General features: G+C 51.5%; 2 protein-coding genes across 4 annotated transcripts in view; one reads left to right on the top strand and one right to left on the bottom strand.

The window, feature by feature from the left end:
- MVB12B (multivesicular body subunit 12B) overlaps positions 1–12,214 on the bottom strand; it is a 75,521-nt gene extending 63,307 nt beyond the window's left edge. For all 3 annotated transcript variants that reach the window (XM_039730537.1, XM_039730536.1, XM_039730538.1), the window contains exons 1-3: positions 8,065–12,214; positions 6,920–7,042; positions 3,140–3,247 (exon numbers count right to left, since the gene is read on the bottom strand). In XM_039730537.1, coding sequence (XP_039586471.1) covers positions 3,140–3,247; positions 6,920–7,030 — 219 coding nt within the window. In that variant the 5' untranslated portion in view covers positions 7,031–7,042; positions 8,065–12,214. The remainder of the gene's footprint in view (positions 1–3,139; positions 3,248–6,919; positions 7,043–8,064) is intronic.
- LOC120512396 (translation initiation factor IF-2-like) overlaps positions 12,049–20,178 on the top strand; it is a 149,463-nt gene continuing 141,333 nt past the window's right edge. Inside the window, exon 1 of the mRNA XM_039730646.1 lies at positions 12,049–12,355. Within this exon, the coding sequence (XP_039586580.1) occupies positions 12,049–12,355 (307 nt within the window). The remainder of the gene's footprint in view (positions 12,356–20,178) is intronic.

Below are 20,178 nucleotides of genomic sequence, written 5' to 3'. Positions count from 1 at the left end.
GCCAAATTCTTTCTTTTGTAGGCACAGCAGCTTGAAGTACTAATTCCACCAACCCATCCACTGAGCAGGTCACCTCAGTTCTTACACACTCTACAGTTACAAGCGCAACATGGCATTTCCATGACAGTAACAGCAAAAAGCATTACAGGATGATGGCTTATGCACACAGAGCCAAAGTTATTACATGCATTAGCTAATTAGTGCTGAATAGACAGGGTTCTAGCTCCAAATGCAGTGCACTCCAGAAGCACAGGCCATTTGGAACAACAAACTTCATTTAGAGTCCATATGAATTCTGAGCTCATGCCTTGTCCTATTAATCAAGGCTTGAAGAGCTCAGAGCCCAATTCAGAGTGACAGCCTCCACAATGGTTCAGAGACCAGATTTTCTTTGCAGTTTTCAATAAAACCAGCGCTGCTGCCAATAATCTGGGGTCACATATGAAAGAACACATTTTAGGTACTGCACAGCCTTTATAAACAGAAACACAACACAGAACAATTAAAATTTAATCCCAAGACATCAAACTGTGTCATTGAGTTTTACTGTTACTGCTTGCAAAGTACCTCCTTTAGTTTTTATCTGGCAAGAGTTTCTCAGACAAACCTGCGCTCTGATTATTTCACTGAACTTCTTCCAAAATATTTACATTTGCAGGCTGTGAAATAAGGGGAGGTCAGGTGTGAGTTTATTTTTGCGAGGTCCTGCATTTTATGGTCAGCTCCCCACCAGAAGGGCCAGCAGACTGCAGCCCTGTCCCACCAGACACAAGTGTGGCACACATCCCCTGCTCTGTGAAGAGGCCAAAGCCAGGCAGCCCCCCATGCCTCTGACTGTCCATGTCCAGGGCATCTTGGAGCAAGCAATGCTGGATGCTGCCAAGCCTGAATGTGTCACTTAACATGCTCCTGGCACAGCAAACAGCAGACGAAGTAGTTGCTGCTGATTCATCTTTCATGTTTTATTTATTTAAGCTGTCTGTGTGTTACATCAGTGGCAACTTTCTGCTGAACCACCGACTGCTCCTCAATCAGCAGCAGACAGGCAGCAGAGGTGTCTCCAATGAGCCCTGGGAGTCAGCTCTGCCATGTGCACAGCAGAAAAGGGGACAAAGCCCCCCAGCTATGGCCCCACCATCCAGGGCCTCCCCACATCAGATACAGCAATGTCAGATGCTGTGAACTGCTGAGAAGGATGATTCTGCAGAACAGGCACTGCAGACTGACTCTGCCCTAACCCAGATACCTGAAGTGCATTAACTCTACTAACTATAACATTGTTCTTCAGGAGAAAAGAGTTCCCAGCATTTTGATAAACACAAAAGGAAACCCCGAATGGTAAAACTTCCAACCCAAAGAGCAGCAACACATCAGTGTCCAGGGGAGAGAGAGGAGCCTCTCACCTCCCTTCCTCCCAGATGAGGGAACTCAGGCCCCGTAGCCCCCCAATGCCCCCAACAGGGAAGCACATCATATATCCCATGTGGCCAAGAGGACTGAGGGAAGGGGGAACTTTTGCTTTAATTTATGCCTCATCAATATGAAGAAGGTACTTCCAAACCATGGTGACCCCAGGGCTCCTGCCAAAATCCAACAGGCACCTCCTGAGGGTATTTACACCATCTCTGCAGCCAGCTGCTGCTCCTGTCCTGGAATTATTTCTGACAACTTTACATAGTTGTAGTTACAACCTGTAGTTGTACAGGTAGCCACAAGGTATTTACACCATCTCTGCAGCCAGCTGCTGCTCCTGTCCTGTAATTATTTCTGACAACTTTACATTTCAGGTAGCCACAGATAAACCTAATACTCAAATCAGCACAAACCTATTTAATAGCCTTCCTGCCCATGTGGCCAAGAGGACTGAGGGAAGGGGGAACTTTTGCTTTAATTTATGCCTCATCAATATGAAGAAGGTACTTCCAAACCATGGTGACCCCAGGGCTCCTGCCAAAATCCAACAGGCACCTCCTGAGGGTATTTACACCATCTCTGCAGCCAGCTGCTGCTCCTGTCCTGGAATTATTTCTGACAACTTTACATAGTTGTAGTTACAACCTGTAGTTGTACAGGTAGCCACAAATAAACCTAATACTCAAATCAGCACAAACCTATCTAATAGCCTTCCTGCCTATTCCAGGGCTGCTATTCCTGCAACTGCACATACTTCAGGATGAAAAGCACAATTATTGTCCATCCACCCAAGGAAGTGGTATTTCCCATAGCTCTGCAGCTTTACTTTAATCTGGATGCAGGCAGGGAAGCAGATGGAATAAAGGTCAAATGCTGGGAACTGGAAACCCCCAGCTCTACTGCCAGGACCCGTGGGCAGCCCCTGGAGCTGCCATCACTTTTCAGTTCCCGTCACAGTGAGAGCACAAGTACAAAATGGTACTTCCAGACCCTGCCAGCTGAGTGGCCGAGAATATCCAAAGCACGACCAAAAGCAGGATTACCCACTAGATGGAGTGCATTCATTGCAGAAGTCAACAGTTCCTCCAGAAAAAAGAAAGTTTTCGCAGTAGCCTCAACCAAAACCACGGCAGAATGCATGAAGCTCTTGCTGCACACGGTCTCCTCTCCTCCACAGAAAGTGTGGGCAGACAACTGCTGCTAATCACGAAGTAACTCATACTTAATAGTCAGACCAGATTACAAGAATGTGGTAGCATATGCACAACGTGGGCACATTTTCAAGAATCAGCACCAAAACCAACAAAGCAAGCAAGCTAATCCTGCAATAAAATATCTGTGATGGCCCTGGATTCAGAAACCAACATTTCCTTCAGCACCACTACCTACACTGTTTGTTTCTTGAGGAATTTGGGTTAGACATCAATCAGGACCATGAGTGTGCAGCACTCATTGCTGCAGCAGGTAATGAGGGTGAGAGGCTGCTAAAATGCAAACACTCCCTTTTGTGCTTCTTTCATTGCAGAAGATTTTGTCAGCAATTTCTTTCCATGAGAAACACTCACAAAATGCAAACATTCTGCCATTGCACTTTGCCTCCTTACTCACCCGAACTCAGTGAAACCCTGCTTGAATTATAATTGGCTCCATAAAATGAATCATCGTATGGGTAAGCACATACCAGGCACAGACGCAAATCATGCAGACACTCAACAAATGGACTTACATTTTCTTTCGAAAATGACCTGGTGAAGCACAGGTACCGTGTGACCTTGGATTTAAACAAGCCATCTTTCCACAGGTCAGCATCCAAGCCATCTGCTGTTTGTGCAACCTGCAAAGAAGAGACAGAAGAAGAGAGGAGACATGTGAGCCAAGATAAAGTTAATACATGTGCAGTACTTCTTCCTCAGACCTCTCCTAATTAACAGCAGCCCAAACTTTCACAGCATCTCATTAGTTTCTTCACAAGGTGCAGTGGAAAGAATTTTCAAGAGGAGGTATAAAAAGAAGTTCTAAATATGCTGTCTCTCAGGAGACCCTTGATTAAAGATGCTCCGACAAAAGCTACTCTAATGAGGAAACTGCAACTTCAGTTACAGTCTCCAAACAATAGTTTGGAAAAGTCAGCACATTGAGGCATTCATTACCACCCTACACACAAGGGCACACCGGGCGTGCTGTGAGGGTCCCTGGAGACAGAGCACAGAAACTGACCCATCTCAGGACTGTTTTCATGGAAAGCCATCAAGGAACTCTGGCTCCCAGGGCAAAAAGCTGCTCCCAAGCAGGCTGGGGAATCCCTGCCACTGGTGGATTTGAGCAGCAGTGCTGCATGCAAGGACACACCCCACAGATGTCCCTCCAATGCAACCCCACATCCAGCCAAACCGATACCACATGATGGTGCTGGGTGAGGAAACAGACCCTGCACCCTCCACAGGAGAGACAGCAAGATGTGCAGGAGAAAATCTCACTTCCAGCTGATTCAAGGAGTGGGCAGGAGGCAGCACCACGCACTGGGGAAGGGCTCTGCTCTCAGCAGCTGAGCACTCACCACACAAAGGGCAAGCTGGTAAGAGCCCTGGCCCCAAAATGTTTGATGTCGAGTAAGAGAGGAGGCAAGAGGCAAACACGAGAAGGGCAGAAGAAACAAGACTACCCCATCAGACTAACACCCAACTGGCGTCTCCAACAGGAGACTCCAGCACGGTCTGAAGCTCCACAGAAGCTGAACTTCTGCCTAATGCCTCTCAGACAGGGCAAACTGCTCCAGGCAGCTCTTGTAATCACACTGAGCGAGCCCTTGGCCCCAGAGCAGCCTGGTAACAAAGAGCTGGCACTTGTCACCTTTGCACCCATGTTTAGCTGAGCAGAGACACACTGGGCACAGGAAGCAAGAGCTGTGTGCTGACAAGGCCTCCACTCACCCCGAGTGCAGCAGACAGACAAGAGACAGTCTGATCAGAGCAGCAAAGTGCACTCACTGCTCCCTGAATTTCGGCAACTGCTGCTCACAAGCCCCAGCTCAGGTCAAGCCATTGTACAGCAACACAGCTTTTGTGTTCAGGCTCTGCAAAGAAACATGCCTGATCTTTAAACAGCCACATTTTAGAATAGGATTTTGGCAAAATGTTTTGCTTATTTGAATTCTTTGAATTCAAATCTTTCCTGTTAGTTTAGGAATATGTAAAATCTACATGCATCTTCCTCTATCATGGGTAAGTCAGTCCTGGTGAAAAGATATCCAGGAAACAGTCTGTTTGGGAAAACTGCTGGCATATAAGGATGGTCAGCTTGAACTCCAAGCCAGGAGAATGCAAGCATGAATGAACTTGTCAGAAAACTCACGGGAAAGAAAACTGAGCCCTATAAACAGGAAACTTCTTGCATCACCTGCTGGGCTCCTGCAAGCAAGGAGAAGCCCCAGCAAATCTCAAAGCAGAGCTCTGCCTGATCAGCATGCCCCCAGGACAGGAGCCAAGTGGGAAAGGGCACAGCAGACCTGGCCAGCAGGACAGGCACTCTAGAGCACCAGCTTGCCCAGTCTTTCCTTGGCTGAGAGGCAAGGAACGTGCGAGACGGAGGATCTGGCACCTGGCACTCAGCACACGGTGCCCTGGGCACCAGGAATGGTGCTTCTCCTCATCAGGCTGGGGGAGACACTCCTCACTGTGTGCTACAAACAGATGGACCTGACAGAGTGACCCCCAGCACACACAGGGTGATCTACCTGCTGCACAGCAGTCACAATGGGGTTACTGCACCACAGCCAGGCCTTTGGCAATGGGTCCTTTAAATCCCCTGCCCCACAGGGTGATCTGCCCCTCTGGCAAAGTCAGGGCTGTCCTGCTGGCTCTGCAGCTTGCTCAGGCACTGCCCCGGAGCAAACCCCACCATGGAGCTGGTGCTCAGCCTGCAGCAAAGAACACAGCTGCACAGGAACCACACCTCCCTCCTGTCCCAGGCTCCTGCCCCCCACCTCTCCTCCTCACCCAGACACAGTCTTGCCAGTTCGGTTGGATTTTCAGGAATCTAAGTTCAGACACTGTATATTTTGGCAAAATCAAGTCCTTGGTGCTTTGCTGTGAGAAGGCCTGTGACATCACATGGCCCCTCGACAGCAGGTGCTGCAGAGGGGACAGCACACCAAGGGTGGCTGGCAGCACCAGGCACACTGCTGAGGTGGAAAGCTGATGTGGCAGCCGTGCTGGGGAAGGACAGCAGACAGCAGGCACTGCCCCACGCCTGCTCCAAGGGCAGACAGTGCTCCTCGTGAGCAGACAGGGAGGCTGCAGAGCCAGAGCAAAGGCAGCTCCTCGCTGAGCCCTGAGGAGACAGCGACCCACATCCACCAGCATTACACCACCACCATAATTGGATTACGCCACAGGAAGACTCTTTTATCTTGTTTAGTTTAAAGTGCGCTAGCGCTGCAACTCCCCATTAAGCCACAGGCAGGCTATCTGGGGTGAGTGTGCTCTCTGCCCAGCCATTTAGGCAAAATGCAATTCTGTTATCAGAAGCCTCACACTGTCCCGTGCTTCTTTATCAGGGCAAGCAGCTAATTACACAGCCTGGCTCACACAGGTAATGAGCACTCGGAAAAACACAGTAAATGTAAAAACCTCCCAGGTCTTTAAGGAGCCTTTTCACAATGCCCCCCTTGTGTCCTTACTTCAGCCTGATCCATTTTGTTTCTTCACATGGAACAAGGTATGAAATCATCCAGGGCTGAAGAGGCGTGAGCAAAGCCCCAAGTCAGCTGGCTTCCACTCCTACCACACAAGCTGTGTGGCTCTGGAAACCCAAGGTGTGATGTAGCACAGTTGGAGCAGATGAACTACAGTCCACATCTTTCTCTATAGATCTCTGCAGGGTCAGTATTTTATACTTCACAGTTTGGGACACTGATCTATGAGCAGAAACATCCTGCAGTTGGTTACACAGCAACTAATCCAAGGAACAAGCAGCTGTTGAACAGCGACCTCCCTTTATCTGTTCACACATTCATCTACGCTGTATCCTGCTGCCAGTCTCCTGCCAAATCTTAGTTTAGAGGTTTGCATTCTGCCTGTCAAAATCATCCTTGCAATTTCAGCTGGATGCAAAACTGTTTGATTCCCTTTCTGGAGCTTCTCATCATCACTGTGCAGTGCTGATAATGTGGGACTGAACAGCTGATGTGGGATCCATTTATTTAGAGATATAATTTGTACAATACTTAGGGCTCCTTCAGGATGAATGTTACTAGGATTATTAAATTTGCTTGCCATAGTGGCCAGCTGTTTCAGTAAACCCCTCCTGCAGGAAATTAAGCTCCTCTGGAGTGGCAAAGATGAAGTGGCACATTTGCACCCACAACCCTCTGCTGAAGGAAAGCACTAAGCGCTGGGGCTGAAAGGTGGGCACCAAACGACTCCTGCCAGCCCAGCTCAAAGGCATGTTCCCTGGAAGAGTGCTGCTCCCAACACAGCAAAGCACGAAGTGCAGCAGCCCTACTCACCACGTCGTATCCAGTGGGCGCGCGGCTGCGGGACGCCAGCACGCCGACGCCTGTGATGGGATCCATGGGCAGCTCGGGCAGCGCCTCCGCGAGGTCTCGCACCTCAGGCATCGTGCACTGATCCTGCAAGAAAGCAGCAGAATTAAAGGGCTGCGGGGCACCACGCCCCAGCAGAAGCCAGAGAACCAAGAGCACACATGCATGCCACAGTGCCTGTGCTGACACACCACAGACGGCCAAGGTAAACACAGGATTAGGCCAGACACACCTTCTGCACTTTCATTTGCTTTTGATAAGAGGGTATACTTGTGCAATGCCAAATAGGTTTGAAATTTGGGCTGGCAGCCTTTGAGACTCATTTTGTTGCTTCCATGGGCTGGTCTCCATCTAGCAATGACAGGAAAACCAAAGCTCAATCCCTTCTCTTCCAAAAAGAGAACAAATTTCATCCCCAAGTCAGGCTGGTTGAAGCAGCTCTGTCATTTTAAACAGCAAGAAATCTGCTCCTAATGGCTTTAGGGGGAGGTTCCCCATCCATGATGGGTGTTAAGACATGCTGGGGGGTTCCCCATGAGTCCTCAGTCCCATCACATCCCCGTCAGCCAGACTGATTTCAAGGAGCAGCACAGATGTCTCTGGCGCTGGAACCGCACTGGCTGCAGGGAGCCTCAACACCAGGGAACACAGAGGAAGCACAGGGTGGGCTGGCACGAAGCAGAGAGGCCTTGAGGAGGCTCGAGCATCTTCCAGAAGAGACACATCACCAAGAACGTCAAGGGAGGGAGATATGCAAAAAGGACAGAAGCAGGTAATACCAACTACTTTCCAAGGGATGCTGCTGCAGGAAGCAGGAGAGGACAAGAAAGGGGCTGAAACAACCGAGGTGAAGGATGGGGAAAGGTGCCACTGCCTCAGCGTGTGGTCTCCTGCAGAGGCAGCCAGTTAAAGCATCTCTGGCTTTCAGGCAGGAATGCCCCAGGAAATCGCCCCCCACACACCCCAAGACAAAGGGCAGTGCTTTGTGTAAACAAGCATCAGTGCTGCACAGCCAGACAAGCCGTGAACCAGAGCTGCCTAATTCAATTCCCTCCTCAGAGCAATCAAACCCCAGCATTTCTAGGCCATTTGGATGGCTGGTTACTTACTGCTTCTAGAAAAGGCAGAGGTGAGTACTGGTGCCAGTGGAATTGGGTTTACACTTCACAATGCCCAGTCTGAACAAACATCGTGCTGCAGACAATAAAAAAGAGCAAGTCTGGGCCCTAAGTAAAGAATAATAATGTCACATGAACAGCCAGACTACTTGAGGAGTCCAAAACAGGTGCTAGTGACCAGTAGTGGTGCAAACACTATTGCTGATGCACCAAACAGGAGAGAGCTCTGCTTTAGCACCGGTGTGCTGGACACGCATGCAGCACAGAGCAAAGCAAACCTGCTTCACTCCCAAAGCTGCTCAAACCTTCGAGCGTGATGGCAAGTGCAGCCTGAGCCCAGGGGCTGCCGCTCCTCTCCCAGCAGGCTCTGTGTCCTAAGGGTGGGCAGGAGGAGCACAGGACCTTGCAGCAGGAATGCTGGAGGCACTGGCACAGCCGTGACAGACCCTGTGCCAATGCCTGTGCCACCCCACAGCTCATCCAGAGCCTCGCATAGAATGCAGAACCTCAAACATACAGCGTGGAAGAACATAACATGAGTTTAACAAGGAGCTTACGATCTCTTCTTCAAGAACGTTTTCTGAAACTTCTTCAAGCCACTCAATAGTGCTGTGAGTTCTTACTACACATGGGGAGGAGCTGGGAGGTAATGAATGCTGACGTAAGCTTCTCTTAGGCCATTTTGAACTGAAATCCAGGTAAGCAATGATATTCCCCAGCGTGTTAAGAACACCACCCGGCAGGCTCCCACACAGCTGCAGCGGCACTGCAGGGAGGCAGATCTGCTCACACGGTGCCAACACGCCCTGATGAAGTGGCTGCTGCTGAGCGCTGCCCAGGACCCGTCTCACCTCGCTGGGGCCTGCTGCAGGGAGACCCAGCTGCCCCAGCAGGAACCTGAGCAGCTGCCAGCCCAGCCTGGGCAAGGCTGAGGACAAGGGGGTCCCAGCACCAGCACAGGAGCAGGGGTGGGTGCTCCAACCCGCAGTGTGGTGCCTCCCCCTCCTGCTGGCACCCTGTCCTCAGCCAAGGAAGAAGGGCACCTTTGTGGGAGCCATTTGCAGCCCTGCTCAGGGCAGGGGGAGGGGACACGGCATCAATCCTCACTTTGTGCCGGCTCACACAAAGCCCCTCTATGGCGGCAGCGCTGGGCGTGGGGCTGTCTGCCTGGCCGTGCTGGATCCACGGGGTAATGAGGCACAGCACGGGCACAGGGCCCCGAGCAGACCTGCTGCACCAGCTGCCCCTGCCCAGCGAGCCCAGCACTTCCTCTGCCCCGTGCCACCCACAGGGATGGCAGGCACAGCTCCTGCCCAGCAAGCAAGCCTGCTGTGGCCACTGCAGCACGGCCAGGCCACACCAGGCAGTCACTCTGGGCAGCTGCCTGCTGTGCAGGCGACACTGAGGATGCATCTGGAACAGATATGGAGCAGCAGAAGTCAGCTGCACACTGGCATAAATGTTTTTGTGAACTCTGCCCAGGTCAGAGGGGAGTCTCTGGCTGGACAATCACAGATGATTAGTTACACTGCACTTCTCTGTGAGAGCATCAACAAAGTTTGGATTCTCTTCTATTGTGCCTTTTAAATTAAAAATGAAAAAATAGTCAAAGAGGAGATTAAATTAAGGAGCAGGATTCTATAAATGCCTCTATTAGGCAGCTTGTTATTTTAATTCTCTTTAGCAACGTGAGTTTGACCTGCATGCCCACCTACCATCACAGTGGCCAAGCACTCAGCCCAGGATATGTCCCTCAGCATCCTGCAGCAAGCTGCCTGTGCCCACCCACTCACTGCAGGGCTATTCCGGGAACAGGCCAAACAATGAGAAGAACATGTTTCCCTTTAGCTGGGAGCATGCTCCCTGGAAGCTGTTCTCAGCTGTGGGGCCGCATCCAGTCCCCAGCACACCCCAGCAGCCAAAGGAAGCAGGATGTGAGCTCTGGGGCAGGAAGAAGCTCCAGAGCACTGTGGGGCTGCCCAGACAAAGCCAGTGGGGAAAGAATGTGTCTCTAAGGAGAAAGTCCCTGTGCCTCCTGGCAGCCCCAAGCAGCACGCAGCAGAGCAGGGTGGGATGGCTGCAGGACAAGATGGACAGGATGCACTCTTGGACAAGCAGCCACCATGCTGCTGGCTCTGTCCCGAATGCTTCCCAACCCTCAAACCACTGCCTCAAGGCAGGAGGCACAGTGTCCCCGGGATCCTGATGACCAGTCTTCTGGGACTCCACCGGTCTCTGGCACAGCCTTCTTCCCACAACCCATGCCCACAGTCACACACACCTCCCTGTCTGCCAGCACTGCCGAGCTCGGCTGTTTATAGCCTTTTTGCTTGTTCTCTCCATTTCCTTGTTAGCTCATCCGCCTTTATTAGTTTATCCTAGGCATACTTTTCTGCTGGCTCCACTGAGGTGACTGACCACACACACGGCTGGGCTTGGCTGGGACATACGTACAGCAGAAGAACCCGCTTTCAGAAATGAACGCGTTATTGTCAGTTTCTAGACCATTTTCTGCTCTCAGTGCTCCTTTTCAACAAGTTCAGCAAGTTCAAGAGCTGGTGGGTACATGACCAGATCAGACCTTTCAACGTGTTTGCTACAGAAACATCATGCTGCCAGCAAAGCGGGTCAAGCTCTGAAGTTAAATAGCCAGGGACTTAGACGGAGAATGGTGTTATTGTTTCTTCCTCCAACTACAAGCCCTGCACTTTGACACTGCCTTGCTCTTCCCACAGGCAGAAAAGTATGAGCTAAGGAAAAACTGGAAAAAAACCCAACCACCTCACTGCATCGCTGCAGCCTGTGGGAAATGGTGCCACAAACCAAGCAGACAGCGCTCAGAGGCTGCCCTCCATCCCTGCAGGAAGGGATGCTGGCACAGCGCTCCCGCACGCCGGACACGGCCCCAGCCAGCCTGCTATTTCTGCTCATGGAACATCATCGTCTCCATGAGAAAAACAGGAACCCGCAGCGGCAGCCAGCATCGCGGCCTTGCAGGCCACCATCACAAACAGGAAGGATTTCAGTTTCACATTTCACCACCACCGAAGGCATGCCTGGAATCACCCCGGCACACAGGCTCCCTTAGGAGACAGTTGCCCTGCACCAGCTGCAAAATCTATATTTTGTGACTGAATGGGATGGAAACAGGAACTTAAGTGACAGAATGAGCAAAATCGAGACCCCGTATTGCTTCACAGCACTTCTAACTATGGACACACATTTCTGAAGTGTCCTGCTTCAAACTAGAACAGGTTTCCATACACACATGACCTTGCACCAGGGCAGCAAAACTGAAATGACATTCCGTTCAGTTGGCAGAGATATGAACAGGTCCCTGTAGCTACCAGCACCCTCAAGCCTGGTATTTGCTTTGTCAGAGATGCACAAGAGTGGTACAAGAGTGAGATGTCTGTTTTATCCCACACCTCCAGAAGTCAAGTCATGCCTTCATCTAGAAGGGAAGGCCATCTCAGCTAAAAATTATAGGGATGATGCTGCCAATCTGCTGAACAACACATAGGCTCCCTTAAAGAATAGATGAGCACATTCTCACTCAGTTAAAATAAAATACAAAATGGAGCAAGCCAAGCTTTAGCCCGAGCAGCTGCACACCTGCTGATACCCGGCCTGTCTGGTTTCAGTGTTACTGCGACCAAGCTGAGAATGACCCAGCTCTGGGAACCTGCAGACAACACTGAAGACTGGTGGACCTTTGAAAACCGCTCCAGAAACCTCAGAGAAAGCTTGTAAGCCCTCCGTGATGCAAGGCACGAGTACTGAAGACACAGGCACCTCTGTGTCGCTGCTCCAGCCAGGCTGTAAGAAGCCGGCTGTGCCCCACCTCCAGCCATGCACTGAGCACAGGTATGAATCGGGCAGGTAGGCCCGTGCTACCAACAGAAGAAAAGACCACATGAATCAGAGGGGGGTTTGTTATTTCCTCTACCCGTCATCAAGCAGAATTTACAGTAAATGCCGGCGCAGGTCAAGGTCACCGGGGTGTACCCAAGGCTGGTACCCGAGGCCGCTGCTGCAGCCTCCCCAGCCTCGCAGGAGCCGCCGGGTCTCACGGAGGCCAGCGGGGCGCTCCAGCCCCGGCCCAGGCGCGAGGTCCCCGCCACGGCCGGCCCGGCACCCGGCCCCGCCCGCCGCCCCGGGCACCGGGCTCGGCCCCGTCACGGCCCGCGGGGCCCCGCGCCGCACCTCGCCAGACCGCCCTTCCTCGGGAACGGGGCAGTGCCCAGCTCCGAGCAGCCTCCCGAGCCGCGGCACACGGGAGGTGCCAGGTGGAGCGGCTGAGCGGTTGTGATTTGGACAATGTAACCTTCTTCCTTCTGAAACCGGCTGCGTCCAGAAGATGGGCAGCCGCTGCTGTGGGCTGAGGAAGGCAAATGGTGTCAAACAAGCCGGTTATCTTCCCAAGAAGTCCCTGAGGTTGGGAGGGATGAGCGGTTTCAGGACCTACCTTCAATTCATTAAGACATTTGATGCTCTGTCTCCCTATGGCCTGGAAAACAAAGATATGGTCCAAAGCAGTCAGGGCTTGCCCGGCCGGCTGGGTGACCAGCAGCCTTCGGGTCCGCTCACAGCACAGCAAACATCCTGAGCAGAGGGACTGCAAAGGTCTGCTTCTGCTCAACCTCAGCACGTGCCAGTGTCGAAACTGACACCACACTCATTGAAACTGGCAGATGATGTGAATCGCAGCGCACCGTGGCACAGCAGCGTGGTCCGCAGCCATCGTTACACGAACCAGTCCTGCAGCTGTCCTGCGCTGCCTTTTGAGCGCCTTACCTGAGGCAAGGTCAACAGCAACCGTCTGGAGAGCAGCAAGATGGGTGTGGGGCTGACATCGGGTGCAAGACCGGGAGACGTTAATGTGTATGTGAATTAAAGCAAGGGCAGAAACCTGTTCCCCTTTGTGAGAGGCTGAGAAGTGATGTGTGTGAAATGCAGCAAGGGATTCTGTAAAGATAACAATGAAAACTACAATACCAAAGAGTTAACAACAGCTTGGAGAATTGACAATTGGTCAAGTCCCGAGCCATCCCGAAAGGTCTTATCAGACATTATTCAGTCATTCCTTCGGAGCAGATGGTCTCCCCCATCCTTTGTAGAGCTGGTTGACTCTATTTTCCATGACGCCAGAGTTTTCTTTGTGTGGGGAACACGGCCTTTGTGACTTAGAAGAGAAGGATCTCGCTCAGACACTCAAATTTCCTCCCTTTGATTAAATCGGGTCTCACATGGCAGGGTGCATTTATCAGAGAGTCCATCTCCATGGTCACAGGGTGTTTCCTTGTCTGATATTCTGCCTTTAACTAAAATACGAATTCCCCCCCCCCCTTTTTTTTTCCTTCCCTCCCCCATTGTCTTTTTGCTTGATTTGGCCATCTTTTGGGGAGTTCTGTTCAGCCTGTTCTTTTCTCGCCTGGGTAATGGTTTGTGCCTTCCATCCTGTTTGGAGTGTCTCTGCATGGCTTTAGCCAGTCTGAGCCGAGCCGAGCAGGAGTGGCTGAGCCCACAGCCCTTCTCTCTCCTTCCGTGGGTGTCTCCAGCTGGTTTGGCACCTCTCTGGCTCTCTCTGAGGTGGACAGGAGCTCGCTGACCACTGGCCCAGCCAGGACTGGCAGTAGGTGCTGAGGGCCAGGGGAGCTCTTGGCTTTGATCCTCAGGGCTGTTTCAGCTCCCTGCTCTTCATCCTGCTGTGGTCAGACTTCCTACCAAGCAAAACACCGTGAGCTGTGATTAGTCAGTGTTTGAGAGGTTTGTTTGGAAGGCAACATACGCATTAGTGGTTTTGTGTTCCTGTCCATAAAGCAAACAACAGAAACTGGAGTCCTGCTCCATCCTGGACACAACCCTGGGCTGGGACAAGCCTTCCTCCTGTCCTGAGTGCTGCTTCTCTCCAGTAAAGCATTTTAGGCTGGTGCTGGCTGAATTGTGGTAATAGGTGTTTTGGACAGCGTTCCCTCCCTGTTTGACCAAGGCTCTCTGGCTCTTACTGAGTGCAGCCCTGATGGCTGTGAGTGGCTTCTGCAGCCAAAGATTCAAAAAGATATATATATATATATTTTAGCGATAAGGAATACAATGCATTTTTTTTTATTTGGAGAGTAATTTAGAGAAGAGAAAAGATGATGCCTGGTGGAAATGAGAAATATATGTCCCATACATAATATATGCCCCAAATGTCCTATTACAAATACAAGAAGATTTCCTGAACTGGAGAAGTTGTTACACATTACAGTGTGCTAATGCTCCCCCATGGAGATGCTGATACTGAGAGAGTCTTTAGTGTAATAATATTAAAAATCCGAGAGTTTCAATAAGATCCTCCCTGCTACCATGGTGGTAGGAAATGAATTGATTCCAAAGGAAGACTCTAATTGCTGCTTAGTATCCACAAAATATTCAAAGATTCACTGCAAGCATATATCCCAATGTGTCTGTGGCATGATCTGCAATAAGATGTTTTCCAGAGAGAGTCACTCCCCAGCACGGCTTGGCTGCTGCCCTCGGAGTGCCTGCAGCTGGACGGCAGCACAGGGCAGGGCAGTGCTGGCACCTCTGCCCGCAGGCACCTTTAAACCTGGGCAGCTTTGGGCTGGGAAAAGCCCCATTGTTCTCTTCCACGGGCACTGCACGGGCTCTGAATCAGCAAACACTGGCAGTTGGGTACATGAATCACAGCTACACTGGAGCTGGTTCATCTATCTGTGTAAAGTTACTCAAAAGCATAAATATTTGCAAGTATAATGCTTTCCTATGAATATTTTACATCCATCTTTTTCAAGATCCATTTATTTTCTCCTCTTTATTTCAGAACATGTCTTTTCTCACGAGTTCTGCAGTCCTGTACGTGCTGTCCAGTTCATACCAGTGTTGTCTTTTCAGGACACCTAATGGGGGGAATTTTGGTGCCATCCTCAGGGCTCACTACTGCCCACGGCGTAGCTTTGCACCTCACAGTGGTTTGCTGGCAGCATTTGTGGGGTGAACAGGGTGCCTGGGGAGCCAGTCCTCAGTGCTGGGCCACACGCCTGATTGCTGCCAGTGCTGGCTGTGGCCAGGTCCTGCCCACCAGGCTGCAGCTCCCTCTCCATGGGCAAAGCCAGGGCTGTGGCTGGCCATGCACGAGAGCAGGGCCCCTGTCCTGGCATCTCCAGCCCCAGAGCTCTTCAGAGCAGCCGTGTCCTCCTCAGTCAGAGGCTGGACCAAGATAGGAGACAGTGGTCGATCCCCACCACCCTCTTTGCATTTTGTAAAGATTCCAAGCATTTTGTAACAGCAAAATCTGTGCCCAGATACCACCTCTAAAGAATAACAGTGCACAGGGTTCTACACCTTCAGCTGAGAGCAGACAATGTACAGAGTCCTGTGGTTGCACAAGGATACTGGCCCAGGGCTGCTGCACATGCTTCCTCTAAAGAATAACAGTGCACAGGGTTCTACACCTTCAGCTGAGAGTCCTGTGGTTGCACAAGGACACTGGCCCAGGGCTGCTGCACATGCTTCTCCCAAGGGCAGCAGGAGCTGCCAGCAGGCCCTGGTCAGACCTCACCATCAGAAAGGATCCCAGTTTGCAGGGGGAAACAAGCTGTAAAGGATCCTGCATCTGCATCCTGCCTGTAAGCTAAAGTCCTTTAAAGCCCTTTGTGCTGCAGGAATTAATCTCTCCATAGTCACATTTAGCACAGTAGTGCAATAGTGCTGCACATTCCATGTTTTCCATGTTTGTCTTTGGAGGAAAATCAGCCCAGAGTTTCATTTCATGCTGGAGTTGCTGCAGGTCACAGCTCAGCTGCTCCCTGGATTTAAGGTTTCTTGAAGGTAGGATTAACCTGCTGCCTCTAATTTGGTGCACCAAAATATCTCTTTGCAGTCACAACTTCCCTTCTATATTTCTAGTTTGCACCCTGATTATTCTAAAAAATGTGAGGAGGTCCTAATCTCCTTTAACTCAGACACCCACTCTGAAACAGACGAAGCAGTTTTGAAAAAGCAGTTTCTTGGTCTATTTCCTATTAACTTTCCTATCCCATAGCTGTCACTAAGCACTACATGAGTTGTCACTTACGTGTTTCAGTTATGATGGACAGGACACCAATGTACAGCCATCCTGCCAGAGATAACTCATTTATGTAGCACCCAGTGGTGGCTTTGGCCAGGACAGGGCTGCAGCCCCTAAAGAGGTTCAGGGCATCCCTCACCTGAAGGGATAGTCCAGGAGGAGAGGCTGTCACAGCAGCCTCCACCTCAAGGGGAGCAGGGCCCAAAGCAGCCCGTGACCTGCCAGGGGGCACAGGCACTGGCACTGCTTAGTGGCACAGGGGTGAAATCTGGCCTCCTGATCCTGTTTCAAGGCCCCACAGGCAGGACCAGCCCCGTTTGTTCTGTGGAGACACCCTGGGACTGAGCACGACTGCTGTTCCACCAAATGGAGGGCAGAGAGAACGCCGTGTGGCTAATTACCAAGGAGAGCACGCATCCAGACCCTCAGATTATGAGTAATGGCCACAGCACGATGGAAACCTTTGCTTGAACAATTTTGAATGATGAACACATTTGAGGAAATAATGTTTTCTTTGCAGGCCTCCTCTGATGAAATGCTACTGCTTGCTTTGCTTTCTCTCTCGGGGTGGGTGCTGTCCCCACAGTGCCCAGCCACCCTCTGCTCACTGCCTGTCCATGGCCTTCCCTGTGGGTCCGGGCAGGGGACACCCACGGCGTGTCAGGGCTGCAAAGCTGCTGTCCCAGGAACAGGCTGGCAGCAGGCAGCATTCCAGTGCTGGGTGTTTGCACAAAGGAATGCCAGGGAGGCACTTAATAGGTGACCATTTGGCAGTGGTACTGGGAAGTTTGTCACAGCTCAGCTGCCTCTGTAAGGCTCTGTTTGGGTACAGCCCCTGCTCCATTTAGCTATGCATGACTCCCCCCTCCCTCCCCCTCCTGAAAGCAGGGCCACAGGCAGCACCTCTTGTTCCTCTTAAACCCAAAGAAGTAATTCACACCCTGGTTAAACTGCAGCAGGCAGGGATTTTGCACCCCTGTGTAGCCCCAAGCTGTCCCCCTGTGCAACAGCACCAGGTCAAGAGCACATTGAGTCCCTCCACAGCAATTCCCAGGCCAGCTGGCATCTTTAGGCACTGCTGTTTGGCTCCTTGGCTACTGCAGCTTGTGCATATTAGCACCCCAGCAAGCTTCCCATCCATCTGACAGGACCCGGTGTGGATAAGGATGCCAAAATCAGCCTAACTGGACAATTACTGTAGCACTGGGAGACCAGAAAAACTGCAATCCCAACATCCTGAATGAAGGGTTATCGGGAACAGCAAGATGTTCCCATTCCCACCTGGCTGTCCCCAAACAGAAGGGCACTGACCCAAGGGCATCACAGCACCCTTGGGCAAGGGCAAAAACCAACCCGATCAATCCTACAGCTGAGAAATTTCAATTTCTTATGGCCAGAGATGGGGGTACAAGCTCAGAAGTGGGGTCTTCATGGGAAAACCCAAATCCACCATGGCCAACTGTTCATGCAGAAGCCCAGCTGCTGAGCAGCTGAGTGTGAGGTTGGCGTAGCCATTGGGACAGGCATTGCCTTCGGTTCTGGCTGGAGCTCCCCAGAAGCTCTGCATGTCCCACAGGTGTGATGACCTGTGCCTGCTCTCAGCAGGACAGAGGCCATTGCTGGGACAGTTCACTGAAGGAGAAATGCCTTGTCCCACCCAGCCCCACGTATTGCTCTCTTCATCTCCGAAGTGACAGTAAACGCCATCCATATCACAGTGACACTGGCAGAAAAGCTGCCGTGGCTTTCCCTTGTGCTTTATGCTTTTCAGGCAGAGGCCAGCAGCAAGAGATCAAAAACTGCTTTTCTGTAGCTGCAGAGCCGTGTGGGCTCAATGAGCCAACAAAGCCTGCGGCCCACGGCTGCTCAGCGCCCGAGCGTAAATTACTGACAGGACACGGCGGCTGGACCTGCAGCACACCAGCCCCCAAAACGTCAGATTGCCTGAAATATTCATGTTGCAAGTGCAGATGGTATAAAAGCCTCCAGTGAGGTTACAACCTGCACATTGGCATGTGTCAGCACCACGAGCAGATGAGTCACAGCCGCTTTATTCAACGGCAAAGAGGGGAGCAGGGTGTTGAATGGGCTTTGGGCGACACCAGCTCCTTGCATACGTTCCTGATTCCAAGAGAAACCTCTCCCTGCTCTGGCACAGCATTGACTCTGCTCTCAGCGTTGCCCTGCTGGAAGGCAGTCGAGGCTGCGGCGTCATTTCCATGACAGAAGGTGCAAGAGCAAACGGGCATTGATCCTGAATAGCAGATCCAGGGTGTCAGGGACAGGCCTCTCCTGCTCCTGGGGAATGCAGAACCCCGAGAAGGCAGGAGGGCCCTGGCCACAGCAGCATTTGGAGCAGTGCAGCAGAACTGTGCCCTGCAAGAGTTAACTTCTGCTCCATGGTGGGAGAAGAGCCCCTGTCCCAGGAGAGGAGGATGGGTGGGACAAAAGGCTCCTGCAGGACCTTGCTGCTCCCTGCCAGTTTCTGAACCTGCTTCTTGAAGAGCGCCTGCAGTTACCACCCAGTTGAAGTTCCACAAGCTGAGGCAGCAGTGCACAGAGCAGTGGGGCTTTCCCTGCACCCCAAAATGGGCAGAGGTACAATTCCCTCAGCGGCCAGACTCCCATGATTAGCCAGAAACCTCCCATTTATGTGAAAGCAAAATTTTCCCTAAACCCATGGTCATTTGACAAATTGGGAGAGCAAATTTCAAACTGTCTTGCTTAGATCCAAGGCTGTGGATCCCTGCTGACTATTTAGGCAGGAGAAATGGTGGATTCAGCCCACCATTTCTGGGTTGAAATTCACCCACCAGATCTCTGCAGTGCGTTGGAGCTGGGCCAGTCCCAGCTGGCACAGGACTGAGCACTGGAGTCGCAAGACCAAGCCACGTCTCCCACCAGCTCCCAGGAGGGTTTGGTGGAAACAACGAGTGGCAAACTGAAGGTGCTTCCACAAGTGGGTTCTGGGTTTAGCGAGGATGTTGAGGATGCACCCAGCCACCAAGAGGGAGCTGGCTGCACTGGGCTGCCCTGTGTGGTGCTCGCGGGGGTGAGCGGGGCAGCCCTGTGCACAACCTGGACTCACGGGGGGCATGGCAGCTCCAGCTGCCTGTGCCTCACTGCCCTTGTGCAGTTGTCTGCCAGTTGTGTGTGCCGATTGCTATGAATGCCACCATCTGGTGTGCCACGTGGACATCATAATCTTTTCTTAATTACATTAGCAGTGCAATCAGTTACTGCATTACAAGGCCGGCGATGAGCTTTTAAATCTTGGTGGAAATCATAAATAATTGCACTAAGTACCAGGCGCCAGATGTGAGTGCCAACTTCAGTTGCTCTAGATAAATAGTAACCTTACAACAGTGTTAGATAACAGTCCAGTCCCTGCTTTTCATGGCTTAACAGTGGCTGCACACCCATTTTTTTTCAGGCAGGATCTATCCCCAGTGGTAGATTAAAAAAAAGTAGAAAAACACAAACCATAAACAGGATTTTTTAAAATGTGGAAAATAGAGCAATGTGGAAGAAAAATATGTTTTGGTTTAACATGTTGGAGTGGATGGGTGTCAGGCAGCCCCTCACGGTGAGCCACTCATGACTCTGCTGGAGTGTGATGAGGGTCGGCCAAAATCCAGCAGAAGTGAGGGATGCCTGGAGGTACAGAGAGGCAGCAGCTGCAGTGAGAATGGCCCCAGTGGATCATCCTGGGGTGAGACGGGCTCCATGGACACAGCTGCTCAGGCTCACCTGGCTCAGCTGTTCCCCAAGGCCTTCTCTTTCAGGAAAATTTGCAAATTTTTTGTAAAAAGAGAAATCTTGAATCCCTGACAAACATTTTGCCAGTTTCTTTGGAGTCAGGTAATTCACTGCCATTCACTGAAATGATCCTGCTCATAACTAGCTGGACCCAAAGGAAGAGCCTTCATCACACAAGCAGAAGATCCTCACAGCAGCCCCTCTGTCCCAGAAGGGTCACCATCCCACTGTCCTGTGCCCAGGAAAGCACAGAGATGCCAGCTGGGGGC

Source organism: Passer montanus, unplaced genomic scaffold, assembly GCF_014805655.1.
Source record: "Passer montanus isolate IOZ18808 unplaced genomic scaffold, ASM1480565v1 scaffold73, whole genome shotgun sequence".
Classification (NCBI taxonomy): domain Eukaryota; kingdom Metazoa; phylum Chordata; class Aves; order Passeriformes; family Passeridae; genus Passer; species Passer montanus.
This window is presented reverse-complemented; position numbering and strand designations above follow the sequence as displayed.